Source organism: Equus asinus, chromosome 2, assembly GCF_041296235.1.
Source record: "Equus asinus isolate D_3611 breed Donkey chromosome 2, EquAss-T2T_v2, whole genome shotgun sequence".
Taxonomy (NCBI): Eukaryota; Metazoa; Chordata; class Mammalia; order Perissodactyla; family Equidae; genus Equus; species Equus asinus.
Genome location: NC_091791.1, coordinates 193,453,846 through 193,475,590, shown reverse-complemented (window position 1 = coordinate 193,475,590; position 21,745 = coordinate 193,453,846). Strand labels below are relative to the sequence as shown.

The window sequence follows — 21,745 nt, the reverse complement described above, 5'->3', positions numbered from 1 at the left end:
GGCCCGATTCCACCCTGTCCCCTCTCATCCCAGGGCCCAGTGTGTGGGACCCAGTGTGTTGTTGGCACTTAATAAACACGTGCAACCAATGACTGAGTAAAGAATCGTCTCTCCTCTGCTTGAAGCCCTTCAAGTTGGCCGCCTTGGGGGTGAAGTCGCATCCTCAGCGTGTGTCTGAGGCCGTCCACCTCTGACGCCTCTCCACACTCCTTCCCACCTCAGCTCGTCCGTCCTGGATGGCAAAGTGGATAAGAACCTGAGTTCTGAAACCGTATGGCCTGGGCTCAAACCCCGGCTCTGCCACTGGCTGGCTGTGTGTCCTGGAAGTTAGGAAAGCTTTCTGTGCCTCAGTTTCTGATCTGATAAAGGAGAATAATAATCGTGCTTGCCTGGCAGGCTTGTGAAGATTAACGTTAAATCCGTGTATCATACGTGCACATACAGGTGTACACGTGTATAGATGAGTCCACGTGCATCACATATACACGCATGACGTGTGTGTACACACATATGCATGTTATTCATGTGTACATCTATGTGGTGGGGTTCGGCGTCCCTCCACGTGGGCAGCTTCCCTCCCTGCATCACTGCTCCACACCGTCATTTCTTGTCCATCCCTCCACTAGATGGTGAACTCCTGGGGCGGGGGTCTGGGTCTTACTGCTTTTGTGTCCCCAGGATCCAGCTCAGCGTCGGGGCACAGAGTAGCGCTCTAGAAAGATCTGTTGAAGAAGTACAACCAAAAACGTCTAAGGCAGAGCTGTGTGTACATATATTTGGGGGCCACGTCCCCGGGGAGACTGGGCCGCCCTCAGGGGAGGATGGAGGGCCCGGTGGAGGCCGTGGACAACAGGAGGAGCCCCCCTGTTTCCTGATGGCGGAGGGCCCAGGGTGAGCACAGGTGCATCCTGCTTCCCATGAGAGTGTCCCGGGCACCTCGAGCTGCTCTCATCTCCGCAGGGCGAGGGTTCGAGGCACAGACTCGCTCCTGATCTTGGAGGACAGCCGCTCTTCCCTGTGGTTTCCTGGGCTGTCCACAGGACCCTGCCCCCAGCCCCACCCAGCGCTGTTCTGCTCTGGGCTGCAGCTGTTCTGACTGGGCAGTGTTCCTGCCCCTGTGGTTGCTAATTTTGAGCATCCGCCCTGACCCCTACCACACAGTAAGTCTAAAGGTGAGGTCGCTTCCTTTTCATCCCCACACTCACTGAAGATCAGCCATTCTGACTCTCCTGCACTCACACTTTACCTGCACTGCTGTTTTCTCAATATTTTTATTTAAGTCGACACGCCTGCTTTTGCTGCAGTTCGCAGGGCTGTACCCCTGCAGAAACGCCTTCAGTGGGACAATTCCTCCCACATCTACTGTTTCCCAACCTTTCAGGCAGTGAGTTGATTAAATTCAGAGGAAGAAATAGGTCAAATCCTCTGTTCCATAAAAACTAATTCCCTGCTCTGTCCCTGGAGGTGGGAAGCTCTCTTCCTCCTTTTCTCTGAGCACAGTCCTCTCTGTGGTCCACGGCTCTGTGTGCCGGGCAGACGCCCCCACACGCTCCAGGTCGATCTCTGGTCCCCTGGAGAGAACGCTGTCCCTGATGGAGACGCACTGGACTTGGAGGCCCCTGGGTCCGCTGTGCCGTGGGCGCCATGTGGGGACCGCACTTCCTCAGGGCCCTCCACCCCTGTGCTCCGTGCACACTCTCTCCTTCGGGGACTCCAGCTATTTCACACCTTCTCATGAAGCCTAACCCACTCGTTCAGTCGCGCATCTCTCCCCAGGCTAGCCACGTGCTCTGCGCTCACAGCCAGCACATCCCAAGCGGGACGCACCGCTTTGATGGGGGAACAAAAAATTTTTCCTCCACCCTTCTAATTTCTCAGCTGGAGCCCCTCTTACAAAAGACAGATCAACAAGAGGAAAGCAAGCCCACGTTAGTTAACAGGTGACTTCGTGCACCTGGGAGACGCGAAGGGAAGATGTGGACTCTCCGGGAGGAGCTCAGGACTCAGGCTGGAAGACCATCTTCAGCAAAAGACAGAAAAGGGCGGGGTGGGGGGGCGGTCGAGGGGAAGTGACGGGAAAAGTCAGGAGAGGGAGGCTCTTGTGCAGACCTGAGTCTGCCGGCGCCTTAGAATGAGAGGCCCGAGGTGTGGACGACGCCTCCTCTCACCTGTGTGGAGGGAGGCCCCTGGCCGAGGGAGAGCTCCTCCCTTACAGACGGGTAACTTCCGCTGGTTTCAGAGCTTCCCCTGTGTCTGCAGCTTCTCAAACTAATCCTCATGCCAAAGGGGGGTGTTTGGGGGGACGTATTTCCACTATTTCCACACTGAACCCTCTTGTTCTCTGGCATTTGCCCCCTCAGCTAACTGAACAGCATCCACCGCAGCATCCAAGCCAGGAAGCCCCTCCTCCTCCTGCCGACGTTCAGGGGTAGCCAAGGTGCACGGATTCTGCCCCCTCGGTCCTCGAAGCCGCTTTCTTATGTGGGCCCTGCCCTATGGCTGCAACAACAGCTTCCCAGCTGGCTAGTCCTTCCTGCACCCACCTGCCGCTCTGCAGCTGCGGCGGAATTCTAAACGGCAGATCAAATCATTAGCCCGTCCAGCCCGAGGCTAGGACTTTTGCAGGGGCCGCCTACCACCTCCAGATGAGTACCCGGCCGCAAACTTCCTCTCCTGCACCTTCCCAAAGCACGCGGAGGCTGGGAGCTCTCCTGACAGGGCTTGGCGGGCTCCTGGCCGCCCCTCCTGCCCAGTTGGGTGAGTTCTCGTCACCCCTTGAATCCCAGCTCTGATGTCAACTGTGCGGGTCTCCCTGACTTTCCCCACATCTAACCAAGCCCAGTGCCGTCCTTGGTGCCCGTGCATGAGGGCTCCTCCCTCCGACAGTGGATGGGGCCGTCGCTCATGCTCCTGGGCCTGGGGCGGATGCTGCTGTCAAACCAGCACCACAGCAGCCTGCGGAGATCAACCCTTTTCCTGGCAGATGTAGGGGAGGAAAATTCCCCTCGACCCTCTGAGGGTCCCTGGCTGGTTCTGAAAAGTGCACTGACAAAGGAGAAAAGCATACGACTCTTTTGAGTTTTTGCCTGTACACAGGTGTCTCCGCAAGAGGTTGAAGAAGTGACCATAGCAGGAGCTTTGATACTTTTAGACAAAGAAACGAAAATCTATGAAGAACTGACGAGGCATGGGGTGGGCTGGGGCGGCCCCCTAATGCTAGGGAGCCCTCTTCCTGAGTAGGAGGACAGGTGAGGCTACCACGCTTTGTGCACAGAGTCGTCTGGGCCTCTCTGGGCTGGTAGGTCTGTCTCCAGTAAGAGGAGAATTCATTTCCTGCCTTTGGGCAGAAAGGGGGAGCTTTTTCTGCACTTACTGCTCCTTATTGCCTTCAGCTCAAAATAACGTTTACATCAAAGAGGCATACAAATTTGGGGTGAGTATTCTGGTTTCCTTCGCAGGCTACTCATAGCCCCCAAACGTGAAGAGGAATAACCCCCCCCTCCCCGTTCACCCCTAGCACACGTGGAAGCCGGGGGGAGGAGGACCTGAGACACAAGTCACGGGGCACCGCTCTGCCCTCATCCATCCATCCACACTGGGCCTCAGACATCAACAACCACTGAGAAGCCGGGAACCCCAGCCACCTGTCACCAACCCCCCACGGCTCACTGTCTAGTTAACGCATCCTTACTAGTCCGTCCCCTTCACTAGCATAACTTTACTAGTCCAGAGACTCTTGGCAAAAGCAAAGTTGCAAACCTTTCTTTCATTGTAGAAATTTCCGGAAGGTTTCATCAAGCCATCAGCAGACAGTGCACATTCCTGGACTTGCCTTACTCGCTGTGTCCACCAGTCCCACACTGTTTCACCGTAACCCTCGCCCAGTCCCAGGCAGGCCTCCCTACCCCAACAGGAAAAGGTCTTCCTAAGCCAGACCTTGGATGCTGGTAGAACAGCCCCCCAGCCCCACTGGAGGCACCATGGGACTCCTCTTGGTGACAATCAATACGTCGGCTCTGCCCTGGGAGCAGGTGGTTTCGGAGCCGCCACTCAACAAGACCTCTCCACCCAGCCCGGGGTTGCTAGTCTGCACCCAAGGGCTTTTTGTTCTCTGACCAGGTTCCACCATGAGGAGGTCCTGTATCTTCGGGTGTTGATGCCCGTGTACTGTGAAAACCTGGGCCGGGCGTGGGGACCATACCAGCCTGCGCTTGTCTCTGGACCAGAATCCGCCTTTGGCTTCTTTGGCAGCAAAGCCCGTCTGCAGATGTGAGCTGACCAAGTGGTGCTTTCTGAGGACTGGCCGGCAGAGGGTGCTCCTGAGAAAGAAGAATTATCTGGAAGCTTCCTCCGGTCAAGGCCCCGTTTCATTTTAATTATCGTCACTAGTGGTAAATGCAAGCGGAGTTTCCACAGGACGTCAACAGAACCGCCACGGAGGGGCAGGTGCTGACCGCGGGAGCCGGCGAGACCCTCCCCAGAGTCCGCTTGGGCGGGATTTGAGCCTCTGGGTGGTTTCCTTTTCACCAAGGCTCCGGCGAGCACAGTTTTCCCCAATAATTCTGAAACCGGCTGCATGTTAGTCATGTGGAGCTCGAGCCCTCACAGCTGCTGCCTCCGGGGTTCCTGAGAAGTGATTCTCAAGGTTCAAGTAGAAAGTCACTCTAAGCCGGGAGATGACCACTTTTTCTGGTAATGACAGATATTTTCACTTTTGCAGGCCATACAGTTTCTGTCAGAGCTTCTCAAATCTGCTCTTGTAGCCTGAAAGCAGGCACAGAAAATACAAAGCTAATGGGCATGGCTGTGTTCTAATGAAACCATTTATGGACCCTGAAATTTGAATTTCACATTATTTTCATGGGTCACAAAATATCATTCTTCTTTTGAGATTTTTCAACCATTTAAAAATGTAAAAACCATTTTTAGCTGGTAGGCTATGCAAAAACCAGCCAGATATGGCCTGTGGTCTGCCAGCTCCTGCTCAAGAAACGTGAAGGAACCAAAAGTCTGTTTGAGGCCCTGCCACGTCTGTTACTGAGCAGAGAGAGCAGAGAGCTGTAGACGGCTCTGGACTGAGCTCGGGTGTTAATAAGGACCTGTGATTCTCAAAGGTCAGCATTAACGGTGCTCTTTCTGGTGTGAATATTGACTGTGAAGTGCAGGTGTTGCCAGAAATGCTTCACTGGACCAGAGACGGAAAGCGGAACCAGACGTGCCAGGTGTGACCCAGCAGAAGTCTGTGACTTCGCTTCTTCCGCATCTCTTCCTTCCTCTGTGAGATGTGGGGTCAGTCATCCGCCTGACGAGGCTCAGGGCGGAGGTCAAGGACTGCAAACACAGTAGGCACTAAGTGGCTGGGCTTTGTGACCCAGATAATGAGATGAGCCTGAGAGACACAAGGTCTACACCTGAGAACCAGGGCTCGCTCCGGCTGTAGTAACAGCCTCTCTGGGGTCTTCGTCCATTCGGGCTGCTCTACCATAGGACATAGCAGTCCGTTTGGCTGAGCACCACAGGCTGGGGGGATCATAAACAACAGACATTTATTTCTCACCTTTCTGGAGGCTGGGAGTTCAAGGTCAAGCTTCGGGCAGATGTGGTGTCTGGGGAGTGGCTGCTTCCTGGTCCACAGGCAGCTGTCTTCTCGCGGGGTCCCCCCACGGTGGAGGGGGTGAGGACGCTCTCTGGAGTCTCTTTCATAAAAGCGCTGGTCCTGTCCAGGAGGGCTCCACCCTCACGACCTAACCACCCCCAGAGGCCCCGCCTCTAAGCACCATCCCACTGGGGGGTTAGGATTTCAACAGTGAATTCTGGGGACACAAGCATTCGGTCCACAGCGTATGGAAATAGGAACGGACTGTAAGATCCCTGAGAGCAGGAGACACACCAGCTGCCGTTTTTCTGGTTCACTCCGCTGAGCGTGGTGCCTGGGACCTGGTGGGACCTCAATGGTAGGGAAAACTGTTCTTGAAGGGAAAGCTGCGCATCCTCAGAGCCCCCTCCTCAAGGCGTCTGGTTCTGACTCTGGGGGCTCTGGGCCTTCACCTCCACCGAGCTGTGTTTTTATTCTGTGAGTTGCAGGGTCGTTCCTGCTGTCCTCCAATGCAGAGCTGAGTTCTGCAGGGCGGGGTTCATTGGCCCCCCTCCTCTGCGGGAAAGAAGCCAGTTTCGCACCCGCTGCGGATTCCTTTCAGTGTTCCTGAGTCGTGAGCGTCTCGGCTCCTTGAAGTCTGCTTTGTGTCAGTTGTGACATCTGCCTGGTTTCCTTGTTAACAGTGAGTTAAACAGAGCCTTGGACGTGCGTTCATTTTACACCCGTGTGAGGGGCAGGATTCTACCTTTTTGTGGGGAATTCTCTCTTAACAGCCTGTTTAATTGTGAAATTGAATTCAGGAGTGTTCTCCTAGAACACGTTTGAACGGCATCCTCGGGACAACCTAAAACATTGTGTCCTGCGCTTTCAGATCGTCTTCTGTCCACTCGTGTTCTGCGCGTGACTCTTACTAAACAGCTGTGAGGTTTTGAACGACACTTACGTGTTCCCGTCTGCAAAATGGGGGTCAGACTAGAAAACTGTCTGTAAGGCAGCAGATCCCAAATTCTATGGTCTGAGGACCCCTTTCCACTTTCCACGTTACTGAGAACTCCCTCAAATTATTCAAGTTTTGGTTTGTGTGGGGCACATCTACTGCTACTTATATTAGAAATGGACAGAATTTTAAAGAATATATACATTTATTAATTCATTGAAAGTAACAATAACAAATTCACTACATGTTAACATAAATGACATTTTTATGAAATGTAACTAAATTTTCCAGAACAAAAAAATTGAGCGAGAAGAGCAGCATTCTTTCACATTTTTGCCATTTTTTAAACGATTGGCTTAATGGAAGCCTGCTGGATTCTCCTTTGTGCGTTTGTGTGGAATCTGCTATGACATCAGTGTCACGAGGCCTCTAAAGCCCGCTGTGCACTCGTGAAGAACGAGGGTAGAAGGCAAATATTACAGTATGATTATGACAGCAGTTTTCACCTAGCAGACCCCGGGACATCTCAGGGGCCTCTGAGAACTGCTGTCGTCCAGCGAACAGGTGCACCTGCAGATGGGAGTGGCGGTTTCTGAGTACCCGAGGCACCAGCACGTCAGAGTGACGGTTTGCTCTTGCATGCGCTCTGGGACAGGAGGCTGTTCCGCGGCTGGCCCTGCTGGTCTGGTGGTTAGGATCTGGTGCTGCTGCCGCCGCAGCTGGTCCATTTCAGGGTCCGGGAAGAGGTGGAACCCGCTGGGCAGCAACACCAACAAGAGCTTTTCCTTGCTGTGCGTCTGCAAGGGCAGCGGCTCTGAGCGGCATCGTGATGCACACCCAGCGGGTGCCTGTTCCTGGAGCCGGGATGGCGGGGGGGGGGGGGTGGTTAGGGTCAGGGTCAGGGTCAGGGTTAGGGTTGGTGGGCAAGGGGGACCACCAGGAAGGGCCGCTGGGGCCAGCAGAGGGAGTGAGCCAGGCTTGTCTCTTCCCAGAGACACTCTGGTGAGACCTCGAAACTGCACTTGCAGAGGTCTTTGAGATTCTTTCCTGCTCTGCTCGTTTCTTAGCTGAAGGCCCTGGAAACATCCACTGCCTCTCAGACCCTCTCCTGACCCTTGGAGGGTCGCTCGGCTCAGAGGTTAAGGGAAGAAGTTGCTAGAACAGTAGTTGGAAAAGGGCGGGATTTTCCGTTCCTGAAGAAATAAACACTGTAGGCATTCCCTGTCAGAATCGCCCTCCTGGTCCCTTCCCTGGGCTCCTTCACAGCAGGAAAATCTCTGTGCAGGGCAGACCCTTCCAGGAACCAAATGACTGCAGCAAAGGAAACGTGAGACAAGGAGGGGCTCACGGACATCTTCAGTGCAGAGAAGAGACTCAGAGGTTCCAAGTTTACAAACCATCTACTTGTTCCTCAAACAGGATCAGACTCAGAACCTTCCTTATGGCCTCCCTCTGACGCCCTCACGTTCCAGCTCACACCATGAGAGAGAGAGCAGTTACGAGGAAAATCTTTGGAATCAAGACAGATCTAGTCCCCACCCTCGATCTCCTGCTTGCCAGCAACGGGAAGCTGGGGGAATGTCAGCTTCCTCCGTCTCCAGTTCCTCATCTGCACAATGGGGTGAGTTAGCTTGAGGCCCCCCCCAGAGCAGAGCCTGAGTCAAGGGCGTGGGTGCAGGGAGTCTGCTGGGGCTGGCGGCGAGGGTGCTCCAGGAAAGCAGAGACGAGACGTGGGAAGAAAGAAAGTGAGACAGACAAAGAGGAAAACCCGTGTGGTGTGTTCTTGAGCTGATCACTCGTCTGGACGGTTGGGGCTCAGTCCTGCCAGGGACCCTCTGAGAAACCCCATAAACTGCGCCCAGAATCACCCTCCCAGGGGCGGGGCCTGAGGGTTCATGCAGGCGCTCATCCCTCAGGGCGGGGACGCCCCAGGGCATTGTTTCTCCTGGCAGGATGGGCCTGCAGACGTCTCCACCTCAGCTGCAGCTGGAATCAGAAGTGGGTCACGGATGTGACACGAGGCATAGAAGGTTCTGTGGTGGGAGGGAAGCAGTCTCTGTGTCACAGAGTTGTTGTGAGAACTCCATGAAGCGATGTCTTCAGAACGTTTGCTATTGTGCCTGGCGCACACTTGAGTGCTTGATAAGAGTTCACTGGATTGTTGCTGCTGCCGCCGTCTTATTACTATTGTCATCATCACCACAATTATCATCTCTGCATTTTCCTGAGTGAGAGACAGGTGTACGTTTATGGCTCCCAGGGCTCCAGGAATGGCGCCTAATCCATGGCCTCTCTCCGTTCACAGCCTGTGCGACTGACCATGACTGCGGCCAACCGTGGTGATTGTTACAGACTGTCACGGAACCTTACCTTTCTCCCGTGTGTGTCTGTGTGTATCTGCACATGCGTGTGTGTGCGTGTTCGGGCACAGAGGGAAGACGCATTTGGTCAGTTTCGTGGGGTGTGAAAATGTTGCTCACATCGCTCTGGAGCAGCCCTGACGGGTTGAACTGCCTGTCGCCGTGGTCTGTCTGGTCTCTGCTGTCCACTGCAGTAGACACTGGCTGCACGTGGCCACTGGGCACTTGAAATACGGCTGGTGTGGCTGAGGGACTGAATTTTTAATTTTATTCGAGTCTAGTTGATTTACACCTGAATTTAAGTAGACACAGTGGAGGGTAAGTACGAGCTGTGTTCCTGGGGGAGAGTGGGCGGGGGTCCTTTCCTGGGGGCGACAGACCCTTGGGGCCACATGTATAGCATCTGCCCCTGGGCCCGTGGGGCCACAGATCTCAGTTTCAGGCTGCACGGCGATGGTGTCATCGTGGCCACGGGGCTGCTGGCTGGAGAGGGTGAAGTCGCGGGGCCGGAGCTGGTGCCAGTCGGGGAGGGGAGGCCGCACTCTGTGCAGCGTGGCCCACGTTCCGTGCACGGAGCCCGCTGCTGGCCATTCTTAGGGCAGCGCCTCTGGCAAGGTCGCAGACCAGCTCTTTCTCCTGTGCCTCTGCCGGGCCCACCTCTCTGCAGGCCTTTGTCCTGTGCCTGTCCACCGGCAGTCACTGCCGAGCACTGGCTGTGCTCCCCCAGGCTATGCTGGGCACCAAGGAGGGTTAAAGAGGCGGGTTCAGCTGGAGTTCTCTCTCCCTAGGAGATTCCGTTTGCCCCGAGACTAGATCTCATACGGTGAGCATCAATGCCGGTGCCACCTCCCCTGGCTGGCGAAGCACGCCTGCCCTCCTCCCCCAGCGTCCGTGTCCTAGGGCGGCTCATCGGGCTGGCGTTGACCATTACTGCACCTCCTCCTCTGAAACACCGGTTCCGTGGAGGTGGGCCCATGGCGTCTGCCCAGCACCATCTCAAACGCTGTCAAGGACTAAAGACGAGACACCAGGAATTGAGAGAGAAGTGTTCCCTGAAGTCCTTCGCAGACAGCATGGGACTCAGATGGAATGTGAGAAAGGAGCGTGATTTTGGTACTGGAGGATTCAGCAACGGCAAAGATGTAGAGCTGGGACTGAGCACGCTGTGCTCCCAGGAGGAACCAGAGGGAGTTTATGAAACGAGGCACGGCCAGCGGGGGCTTGACCCCAGGCCTGACTACAGCAGTGGAGGGAATAGGGGCGGGGGCAGCCCGGGGGCCAGAGAGCTCGGTTCCTGGGCGTGGGGACCGGGGGTGCTTCAAGGAGGGCTGGTGGTTGGCTCCCATTGTTCTTCCTTGAGCCTTCAGTGTCTCCTCTTCCAGCACGAGCACTTGGCTCTCCTGGGCACACTGTCTGGCCTGTGAGGCACAGTGACCCCGCCTGTGCGCCGGGTCAGGGGTGGTGGGCACCAGCACCAGGTCCAGCCGCAGGAGCCTTAGGAGGTGCTGCAAAGACACAGCCGGGCATGGGGCTGTAGCTGTGGCCACCTCCCTGTGGCTGCTGCATGCTGAGCTGTGAGCCTGCAGCTGACGCCATTGGGAAGAGTCTGTCTGAGGGTAAGCCGGCCCAGGACAGCACAGCCCTGGGACGAGAGGGACACCGGCAACATGTCTGAGCACCTGGATCCGGCTGAGCCCGGGCAGCCGGCACCTGTTTCTGGGCTCTTCAGCTGGCAGCTGGGATTGGTTAAGGAGGACGCAGGGTGAGTGGGTAGCAGAGAGTAGAGGCCCATGCCAGCCGTGTGGCAGCCGTGTGGCAGGCCCGAGGCACCGAGAGTCTGACAGGGGCCGTGGGGCAGGGAGGGCAGGACATGAGTGGGGGTGAGAAGGGACCGTCTCAATGTCGCCTCCCTCAAAGTTGCCTGAGCTGCATCCAGGGACTGCTGACCTCCGTTCTCCCCGGGGCCCCCAACCTGCCTGATGCCATTGGTTTGACGACTGTGTAAACAAAAGAATCAGGGATTCCTGTCCCATTTGTGACTCACCAAGAGATTCAAGGACCTGCAAGGTCACAGGGGGGCTCAGGGCCTCATCTCGCGCTGTCGCTCACACTCCGCGCTCTGTGTGTGGCGGGGACCGAGGTCACCGGGCACCATCCTTGTCACCTTGGGGGTGCACCGCTGCCAGCTTCTCCTCCGATGGACGCGGAGAAACGGCAGGCGCTCTTCCTGAGGAGAGGCCGGGAGCCCGTGACCCCCTTCATAAAAATAAATCCTGCCTGTGCCTCCCGGTGCTAAAGAGAAGAGGAGGTAGATTTGGGTCAGAACCGAAGGGAAAGGGAGTCCCCTTGGCAGGTTATTTGCAGTTTGTGGATTGGAGCTGACCCAGCTCCAATTCCCACGTCATCATCGTGAGGCTAAAATGCAACCAGCTCATTAAGGAGCCAGAGCCGGAGGCTGTGCTCCCGCGGGACTCAGAGAACAGGAGCAGCGTCAACCCCACCTCCTGCTCAGCGTCTCGGTCAGGAGCTGCTCCATCCTCGCCCACGGGGGACGCTCACGCCTGGGCAGCCGCGTCTCGCTGCTGCTGCTGAGAGCGAGTGTGTTCACGCCGGGTTGTGCCTTTCCGTGGCGTTGTGGAAAGCCGCGTGTTGTAAGTGCTTAAATGAGTGGTCCTCGGGCGGCGGCAAGCAACGGAGCGCATGTACTCCAGTGCCACTGCAGTAGTTCTGGGGTGGGGGCTGGTGCATCCCAGCAGATTCTGAAGCAGGTGGCCCGTGGACCACAGTCTGAGGAACAGAGATGTACGTGGACAAATGCACAAGCTCCAGGGGCCCCTTCCTCGGAGGTTTAAGGCATGAGTCCCAGGAGGTCCAGTGCCTCCTTCTCTATGAACAGGATTGCTGCCCGTGGCACATTCTGAGGGACAGACAGAAGAGTTTCTTGATTCAGAATGTCTCTGAGGAACTGCTGAATCTAGAGTTCTAACCATTTATCTTCTCCAGTAGTCCCTTTTTTTTTTTTGCTGAGGAAGATTGGCCCTGAGCTAACATGTGTTGCCAATCTTCCTCTGCTGGATGAGCAGTGTGTATGTCCACGCCCAGGATCTGAACCCGTGAACCCTGGGCTGACAAAGTGGAGTGGACAAACTTAACCACTATGCCCGGGGCTGGCCCCTCCAGTAGCCCCTTTTAATCATGACCAGCTGGTGGAGGACAGCACTATCTGTGTCCTCTTTTTATTTTTTGTAAAGGAAGAATCCCAGTGTGGTGCACCCACAGTGCTTCAGAGCGAAGTGCAGCTCCCCCGTCCTCATGTCCAGCGGCTGGAGCCTGACTCCTCCCCTCCCCCATCCTCATCTCAAGCGCTGGGCCTGAGATGTAGCGACCTAGGGACAAAGGTTTTTCAAGAGTCTCACATAGGTCTTCCTTCCTTAGGGTATCTCTACTAACAAAACCCCAAAGAAAATCCATGGATCCCTGTTGCCCAACCCAACATGTTATGTGTCATCATCCTTATTAACCACCCAAGTTCACCATGGAATCGACGGGCGAGATTGTCCACAGGCCTTTGCAATAAAATCGACTGCACGTGAAATGAATCTGAAAATTCCATTTATTAAAACGAACACATTGTCCTTGTGGGATGAAAATGTGCACATCACATTCAGGTTTTCCTGCTTTAACATTTCTGTGCTTCCCTCTCTTTGAAAGACACGCCCACAGATCTTATATAGGAAAAATGAACAATTTGGGGCTGGGAAAACATTAATGTATGTAATAATTCAGCATCGCCAGGAGCAGCTAAAGGCAATATTAAAAAAGAGAAAAAGTAGAAAACCCCCTGAACCAGTGTGCTCAATGTCTTGCAATTCCCTCTGTGGAAATGAGGACATGGACAAATGGTTTTCCCTCTTCTTTGGTAAGCAATCTCCCTCAAATGTTATCAGCAAAATGAGCCTCATTTCAAAGGACTTGTTTGCAATTTCTGACTTAAATTAAATAGTACTTGGTCTAAAGTTGAAAAAAGAAAGAAAGAAATCAGAGTCAATATTGAGGACAATGCAAGATTTTTTTCCCCCTAAATCTGAGGGTTATTGTTACTGTCTAATTCCATGGTAGATTTTCATTACTATTCAATACATTAAATACACAGATTAGGGCCGGGAATAATTAAGCTAAGTTTTCCGTTAGTTATCCTGGTAAAAAGGATTGTTGAGTTCCTGAAAGAATTAAAACTTTAGAGGTATAAGTAATAAAAAGATCGTTTTTCTCCTTAACAAGTAGAACTACCAGAAGCCAAAACTCGTATAAAGACTCTGGTGTTATAATTCCATGCTGTAGGACACGAAATTGGTGGGGATTATGAAAATCATCAGGTCTTAAAAAGAAAGACCTAAGAGGGCTCCTCTCCCAGCTGTTGTAGGTGACCGCGTGTTCAACCGTATCTCGGCTCATTTTTAGAACGTGACACAGTTGTAGCTTATTCCACAGGGTCACTAAGCCAGTGGTGCAACATTCTAGCTTAACAAACACTCTGCCAGGGTGTTTCCCTCTGAATCCTTGTCAGTGGCCGCTGACTGACAGAATTGCAGTGTCTGGTGCAGAAGTGTGGCTGCACGAGATGCACCCACACATCTCTCCAACCACATGGCCCTCGCTTCTTTCCGCCCGGGCGGGAGCTTTAATTTGATGTATTTATTCTTTTACCGTTGTGCCCGTAAAAGGAGCTGAGGGAATGTTTACCAAGCCTGTTTCCTGGGCACGTTAAGTCTTTCTACCTTCTCTTTTCCTGCATCTCCATTCCTTTTTTTTTTTAACAGGAGGAAGAGAATGGAAAGAGAACAAAATTAGTTTGGAAATGGTCCTTTGGGGTTTCAAAGCCAACAAGGTGTAAGAGAAGCCCTCTTTTGCCTGGAATGACACAGAAAAAGGGATAAAGGCTTCCAGGCCTCCAGTCACTCATGGAGGCCGGAGCTGTGACGAAAAATCACTCCAGCATCGTCTCAAGGAGGAGACAGCTCTCGGCAAGGAAGGCGCAAACAAAGGCTGAGAGACTCCGATAAACAGGTGGGACAAAAACCGAGAGAAGGTTCTATTGAAAATGTGGCGAGTGAAGAATGAAGACCCCTCAGTGGCAGGGCCAGAGCCCGCCTGTGGAGCTGGGGGCCACCCCTGCCGGCAGGCGAACCGCGGGCTCCTGAGAGTGGTCTTCTCGGGAGCCACGGCCTGATTTCTCCTATACTGGAGCAAAAGAGGGCCACGCTTTCCTGTCGAGAGGAGCATAGAGAGCGTTCTTTCAACCTCGAAGTCGTGCGATTCAGGGAAGGGAGCTTGCTCTGCTCTGACAAGCACCCCAGCTCGTGGTATACCCTCGCTCTCCTGCTGGGAACCTGTGCTGCTCGATCCTGGATGGAACCATGTGCTCTGGAGTCTGGAAACACGTCAGGAGGCGCTGACGCGCTGTCACGAGGACGTGTTCTGGCACTGCTAAGGCTCTGAAGGAATCTCAATGGTCAAGACACTGGGCTTTTCCTCCCCAGCTTCTTTTCTCTCTCATTCCTTTTCCAAACTTTATGGTAAAACAGCAAAACCTCTGAATGGATGTAACACAGGGACATTTTCATGCAGTATTACCCAAATTGTCACACGGATATGAAAGCACCATCACAACACACGGTTCACTCTTACTTCAGGGTCAAAGCTACTGTACAAACGTTAGGGACAGTGACAAGGACACAGACAGCTGGCGCTGGCTCTGCTGTTCCCACGAGGACAGAGCTTGGGGACATCTCGCTCGACACTTGGGGTGCTCATCCTGGGGTTCAGTCCCCCAGGCGAGTCCAGCCTTATCTCTGTGCTATTCTAACGGGGGAGGAGAAAGGAAAGAAAGACAGGGACTAAACATCAACGCCATTGAATGGGCCGCGGCCACAGTGGATGACTCAGCTCATCCAGGTAACTCTAAAGGCGAGGTTCACCCCAAAAAGGTCACACGTATCTGAGCTCAGCACAGCTGTCTGCTTTAATTTTAATTTTTTAAATATGAAGCAGAAACATAAGGTTTGGGGAGGGATAGCAGAAAAGAAACGACACGGATTTTATCTTTACATGTTCCCTCCTCCAGGCAGCTCTGCGGACGCCAGCTCTCTTAACTCGGGACGCGGGTCAGCTTTCACTCTCACAAAGGGGACCGGTTCCTTAAACATGCAGGCCTGGAGTTGCCAGGATGGTTCTTCTCCCTCTCTCTAAATGCCGTGGACGAGAAAGGCGCCCACTGGGCTAAAAACTCTACACCAGTGTCCCGGGAGCCCTGCGCTCGTCACACCCCAGTGAGGACTTAAAGGATAGCGCAGAAAAACTTCTTCTCCCTAAACGGGTTCTCTGAAGCCGGAACGGGGGTCAGGAGGGGATCTTCCTTGGCATGCGCCTCGCAGTAGGCCATCAGGTCTGCAGCTGCCTTGGACACCTGGAAAGGAAGAGAAAAGCACCGAAGCTTCAGACGGGGCATGGAGGCAGGTGCAGCCAGCCAGGGCCCAGGCTCGGGTGTCCAACGGCCCGTATCCAGATCCTTGCTCCCCACTTCCTGCCCGTGTCCAGATCCTTGCTCCCCACTTCCTGCTTACTTGCTTACTAACCCCCTTATGCCTCTGTCTCCTCTTCTGCAGTGGAGGGAGCTGATGGTCTCGGCCTCACAGGGCTGTTGCAAGCAGGTCCGAGACTAGGCTGAGTGGCCGTGGCACTCAGGACACAGAACTGAAGGAGGCGGCAGTCAGGCTCACACAGCCCACCCGGCATCTGTCTCCTCATGTTCTGGGCCCCTCAGCGGTCACTTGCCTCACCCTGGTCCCAGCCCTGGCTGCAGAGATTAGGTGAGATAACCCACATCCCCATTGGTGCCTGGCACACGGGAAGCTCCCACACAGGCCATTCGCCTTCTGTACTCGTGCCTCTGTTTCAGGACCTGTGCTGGGGAGCCTGACACCATGTCGACTTCCTTTGTAACCAACACATCAGGGGATGCTATACACACACATACATGCATAGCTTTATATTTCATGTATTCAAATATCATTACATGTTGTATTATGATTTCTCGTATGTATTGCTTCAGCTGAGCATTGTGCCCTTTCAGGAGGCCCACGGGGAGGCTGGCCAGCGATTTCAGGGATGCTGCCATTTCTCACGACATTTCTGTACCTCCTCGCTGGGAGTCACCTGGAGTGCCTCCCTTTGACCAGCCTCGGTGGTGGCCAATTTTCACCATTTGAGGGTGGATTTAATTTTGGGAAATAAACTAAAAATCATTTGTAACTACCTCTGGGGACTGGGTGGGTGATCTGCCTGGGGACTGCCATTTGGGGTCAGTTCTCACATGACACAGTGCCCTTGCCCTGGAGAGCTCTCCACAGACTTTTCAACATCACTGCACCATGACAGCCTCTCAGAGCGACTCCCAAAAGAGCACCTCGCTGTGAACGGGCCAGGTGTATGGTTGCTAAACAGACCTCCACCGTCCCCGCAGCGGGTCACACCCACCGCGCCGTCACGTCAGACTCGCTCCGGCCACTATGTGAGCAGAGGGATGGGGGCACTTGGGGGCAGAAGCTTCAGGGGCAGACGCACAGCTCTTTTCTCTCTGCCTCCTCGTCCAGCTGGAATAATTGACTGGGGCCACCTTAACTGATGCGGAGGATTTAACGAAAGCACCGTGGCCATGCTCTTGATTTGTTCCCTGCCCAGGACTGAGTTGATCAGAACTTTGTCACTTAATTTTATGGTTTACTGGTTGGAAATGAGAATCAATTCTAATCCCACAAATCTTTGAATTCTTGGACTCTCTGTTCCTTAGCCACAGACCAGATAGTCACTATTCCAGACAGAGGCTGCAGTCTGCAGGGTCCCTGAGGAAGGAGACATGGTGCGGAGGGGCAGCTAATCTGTGATGGGCATGCGGGGGAGTGAGGAGCATACCTTTGTTGTCATAAGACCATAAGAATGGGGGGAGGGCCTTTTGTTACTGCAGCGCACCCGGGCTCCCTTGACCACTAGGAAGAGGTCTGGGGTTGGTTTGTTGGTCTCCTCTGTGTGCCTTAACAATTGCCACACACGAGGGGGTGTAAAACAAGACATGCATTCTCTCACAGTCAGAGCCAGAGGCTAGACAGTCAGAACAAGGTGTGGGCAGGGCTGGCTGCTCCTGGAGGTTCTGAGGAGAACCCGCTCCATGCTTCTCAACTAGAGCCTGGAGCTGGCGGTCCTCGTGTCCCTGGGCTTGTGGATGCATCCCTCCGACCTCAGGCCTCCTCCTCTTGGCCTATGTCCACATTTCCTGCCTAAGCTCACTGGATTAGGGCCCGCCCTAATCTAGGATGACCTCATCTTCATTTGATTACATCTGCAAATTCCCTACTTCCAAATAGGATCACATTCTAAGGTTCCAGGTGGGCATGAATTTTAGGGGACACTACTCAACCCAGTATAGTATATTTGTGTAAAAGTCAGTCTCATTTTTTTTTGAATTGTAAATCATTTTTTATTTATCTTATATTTTTCCAGTTTTATTGCAATATAATTGACATATAACATCGTGTGAGTTTAAGGTATAAAACATAATGATTTGATATACTTCTATATTATGAAATGATTCCCACAGTAGGATTAGTTAACACCTCTGTCACTTCAATGACCTTTGTGTGTGTGACGAGAACGTTTAAGATCGACTCCTAGCAACTTTCAAGTATATCACACTGTGTTATGAACTACAGTCACCTTGCTGTAGGTTAGATCGCCAGAATTTATGCAACTTATAACTGGAAGTTTGTCCCCTTTGACCAACATCTCCCCATATCCTCACCCTCAGCCCCCAGCCCCTGGCAACCACCATTCTAGTCTCTGTTTTTATGAGCTTGGCTTTTTTAGATTCCACACATAAATGGGATCATACAGTGTTTGCCTTTCTCTGTTTGACATATCTCACTTAGCATAATGCCTCCAAAGTCCATCCATGTTGTTGCAGATGACGAGACTTCTTTCTTTCTCACGGCTGAATAATATTCCATTGTGAATACAGACCACATCTTCTTTATCCATTCGTCCATAGACGGATGCTTAGGTTGTTTCCATGTCTTGGCTGTTGTGAATAATGCTGCAGTGAATATGGGGGTGCAGATATCTCTTCAAGATCTTGATTTCATTTCCTTTGGACCTATAGCCAGAAGTGTAATTGTTGGATTACACAGTAGTTCTATTTTTAATTTTTTGAGGAACTTCCACACTATTTTCTGTAGTGGCTGCACCAATTTATATTCCCATCAACAGTGCATAAGGGTTCCCTTTTCTCCACATCCTCGCCAAGACTTATTTCTTATCTTTTTGGTGATAGTCATCCTAACAAGTGTGGAGCGATATCTCATTGAGGTTTTAGTTTTCATTTCCCTGATTAGTGATCTTGAGCATCTTTTCATGTATCTCCTGCTCATTTTTATGTCTTCTTTGGAAAAATGTCTATTTAGTTCCTCTCCCCATTTTTTAATGAATTGTTTGTTTTTGCTATTGAGTTGTATGACTTCTTTATATTTTTTGGATATTGACTCCTTATCAGCTATATAATTTGCAAATATTTTCTCCCATTTCACAGGTTGCCTTATCGTTTTGTTGTTTCCTTTGCTGTGCAGAGCTTTTTAGTTTGATGTAGTCCCATTTATTTATTTCTGCTTTTGTTGCATGTGCTTTGGTGTCATATCCAGGAAATCATTGCCAAGACCAGTGTCAAGGGGCTTACTGCCTATGTGTTCTTTTAGGAGTTTTACAGTTTCAGCTCTTACATTTAAGGCTTTGATCCATTTCAAGTTAATATTTGTGTGTGGTGTAAGATAGGGCTCCAACTTCATTCTTCCGCATGTGATGATTCAGTTTCCTCAACCCTATTTATCGAAGAGACTATCCTTTCCCCATTGAGTATTCTGGCTCTCTGGTCAAACATTAGTTGACAGCATATGCTAAGGTTTATTTCTGGGCTCTTGATTGTGTTCCATTGTTTCATGTGTCTATTTTTATGCCATATTGTTTTGATTACTACTTTGTAATGTAGGTTGAAGTCAGGAAATGTGATGCCTCCAGCTTTGTTCTTCTTTCTCAGGATTGCTTTGGCTCTTCAAGGTCTTTTGTGGTTCCATATGAATTTTATGATTGTTTTTACTATTTATGTGAAAAATGCCATTGGAATTTTGATAAGGATTGCACTGAATCTATAGATGGCTTTGGGTAGTATGGGCATTTTAACAATATTAATTCTTCTGACCTAGGAACAGAGGATATCTTTCCATTTCTTTATGTCTTCTTCAATTTCTTTCACCAAAGTCTTATAATTTTTAGTGTACAGATCTTTTACCTCCTTAGGTAAGTTTATTCCTAAGTATTTTGTTTTTTATGATGCTGTTGTGAATGAGATCTTCATTTCTTTTTCAGCAATTTCGTTGTTAGTATATAGAAACACAACTGATTTTTGTATGTTGATTTTGGTTCCTTCTACTTTACTGAATTTGTTGATTAGTTATAACATTTTTTTGGTGGTTTTAAAATTTTTAGGATTTTCTACCTATAAGATCACATCAGCTGCAAACAAAGACAATTTTACTTTGCCCTTTCTGATTTGGACACTTTTTATTTCCTTTTTCTTGTCTTATCCCTCTGGCCAGGACTTCCAGGACTATGTTGAATAGGAGTGATGACAGTGGGCACCCTGTCTCGTTTCTGATCTTACATTGAAAGCTTTCAATCTTTCACCATTGAGTATGATGTTAGCTGTTGGCTTGTCATATATGACCTTTATTACGTTGAGGTACATTCCTTTCTATACCCAATTTGTTGAGAGGTTTTTCATGAAAGGATGTTGTATTTTGTTAAATGCTTTTTCTGCATCTATTGAGATGATCACACGATCTTTATCTTTCACTCTACGAATGTGAAGACACTAATGTAGAGGTTAGGTCTACTAACGTCACACCTATTGATTTGTGTCCGCTGCACCGTGCTTGCATCCCGGGGATAACCTCACTTGATTGTGGTGTCTGATCATTTAACGTGAGCTAAATTCAGTTTGCTAATATTTTATTGAGAATTTTTGCATCTGTATTCATCAGGGATATTAGCCTGTAGTTTTCTTTTCTTGTAGTGTCCTTATGTGGCTTTGGTATCAGGGTAATGCTGGTCTTGCAAAATGAGTTTGGGAGTGTTCCCTCCTCTTCAAGTTTTTGGTAGAGTTCGAGAAGGATTGGCATTAATACTTTAAATGTTTCGTAAAATTCACAGGTGAAGCTGTGTGGTCCTGGAATTTTCTTTGTTGAGAGGTTTTTGATTACTGATCAATCTCCTTACTAGTAATTAATCTGTTCAGATTTTCTATTTCTTCATAATTCAGTCTTGGTAAGTTTTTATGTTTCTAGGAATTTATCCATTCCTTTTGGGTTATCCACTTTGTTGGCATATAATTGTTCATAGAAGTCTCTTATGACCCTTTGTATCTCTGTGGTATCAGTTGTGACATCTCTTCTTTCGCTTCTGATTTTACTTGAGTCTTCTCTCTTTTTTTCTTAGTCAAGGCAAAGGTGTGTCAATTTTGCTTATCTTTGTAAAAGATCAGCTTAGTTTTGTTGATCTTTTCTATTGTTTTTCTGGTCTCTATTTCATTTGCTTTTGCTCTTATCTTTGTTATTTCCTTCGTTCTGCTAATTTTGTGCTTAATTTGTTATTTTCCTAGTTCCTTGAGGTACAAAGTTAGGTTGTTTGAGATCTTTCTGTTTTTTTGCTACCAGTGTTTATCACTGTAAACTTCCCTTTTAGAACTGCTCTTGCTGCATCCCGTAAGTTTTGGTATGTTGTGTTTCCTTTTTTTGTGTGTAGTTTGTTTCAAGATATTTTTTGATTTCACTTTTGATTTCCTCTTTGATCCACTGGCTGGTGCTCAGGAGTGCGTTTTTTAATTTCTGCATATTTCTGAATTTTCCATTTTTCCTCCTGTTATTGATTTCTAGTTTTATACCATTTTGGTTGGAAAAGAGTCTTGGTATGATTTCAACCTTCTTAAATTTGCTAAGACTTGTTTTGTGACCCATCCCGGAGAGTGTTCTGTGTGCACTTGAGAAGAGTGTATGTTCTGTTGCTGTTGGCTGGAGTGCTCTATGCACGTGCATCAGGTCCATTTGGTCTAACGCGTGGTTCAAGTCTGATGTTTCCTTACTGATCTTCTGCCTGAGTGATCAATTCATTGTTGAAAGTGGGGTGTTGAAGTCCCCTGCTATTATTGTATTGTTGTCTATTTCTCCTTTCAGACATATTAGCGTTGCTTAACGTATTTAGGTGCTTAGATGTTGGGTGCACATGTATTTATGATTGTTGTATGCTCTTGGTAGATTAACTCCATCGTTATATAAAGACCTTCTTTGTCTCTTGTTACAGTTTTTGGCTTAAAGTCTCACTCTTTCATAGGCATTACATTGCCTATAAAATACTTTTATTGTGTTCCTATATTGTTTCAGACATTGAGTTAAGTTTTCTCTTTCGATCTACATGATAATCTTGAGGCAACTACTCCTTTTATTGATGAAAACACGGCTCAGCACATTGCATGAATTGTTCAATGTCATACAGCAAAGCACACCGCAGGATAAAAACTTGAGCCCTAATGTTCTGCCATTAAGCCACAGCTGTCTCCATATAAACTACTCAAGTGCAGGGCTGGTTCCAAAGGTTGACTGAGATTCTCTGTGCGTCATTATGAAACGCTACTGTGACAGAATGAAAGGAGACAGCCTGTCCTTATCTCAGCTCCTCTAAATGAAAACAAAGGACAGA

At 50.5% G+C, this 21,745-nt stretch overlaps 1 protein-coding gene across 3 annotated transcripts in view; it reads right to left on the bottom strand.

Moving 5' to 3' along the window:
* Window positions 1-12,488: 12,488 nt before the first annotated feature.
* Window positions 12,489-21,745, bottom strand: part of GNG2 (G protein subunit gamma 2) — a 97,019-nt gene continuing 87,762 nt past the window's right edge. For all 3 annotated transcript variants that reach the window (XM_014854236.3, XM_014854237.3, XM_014854235.3), the window contains one exon: window positions 12,489-15,359. In XM_014854236.3, coding sequence (XP_014709722.1) covers window positions 15,231-15,359 — 129 coding nt within the window. In that variant the 3' untranslated portion in view covers window positions 12,489-15,230. The remainder of the gene's footprint in view (window positions 15,360-21,745) is intronic.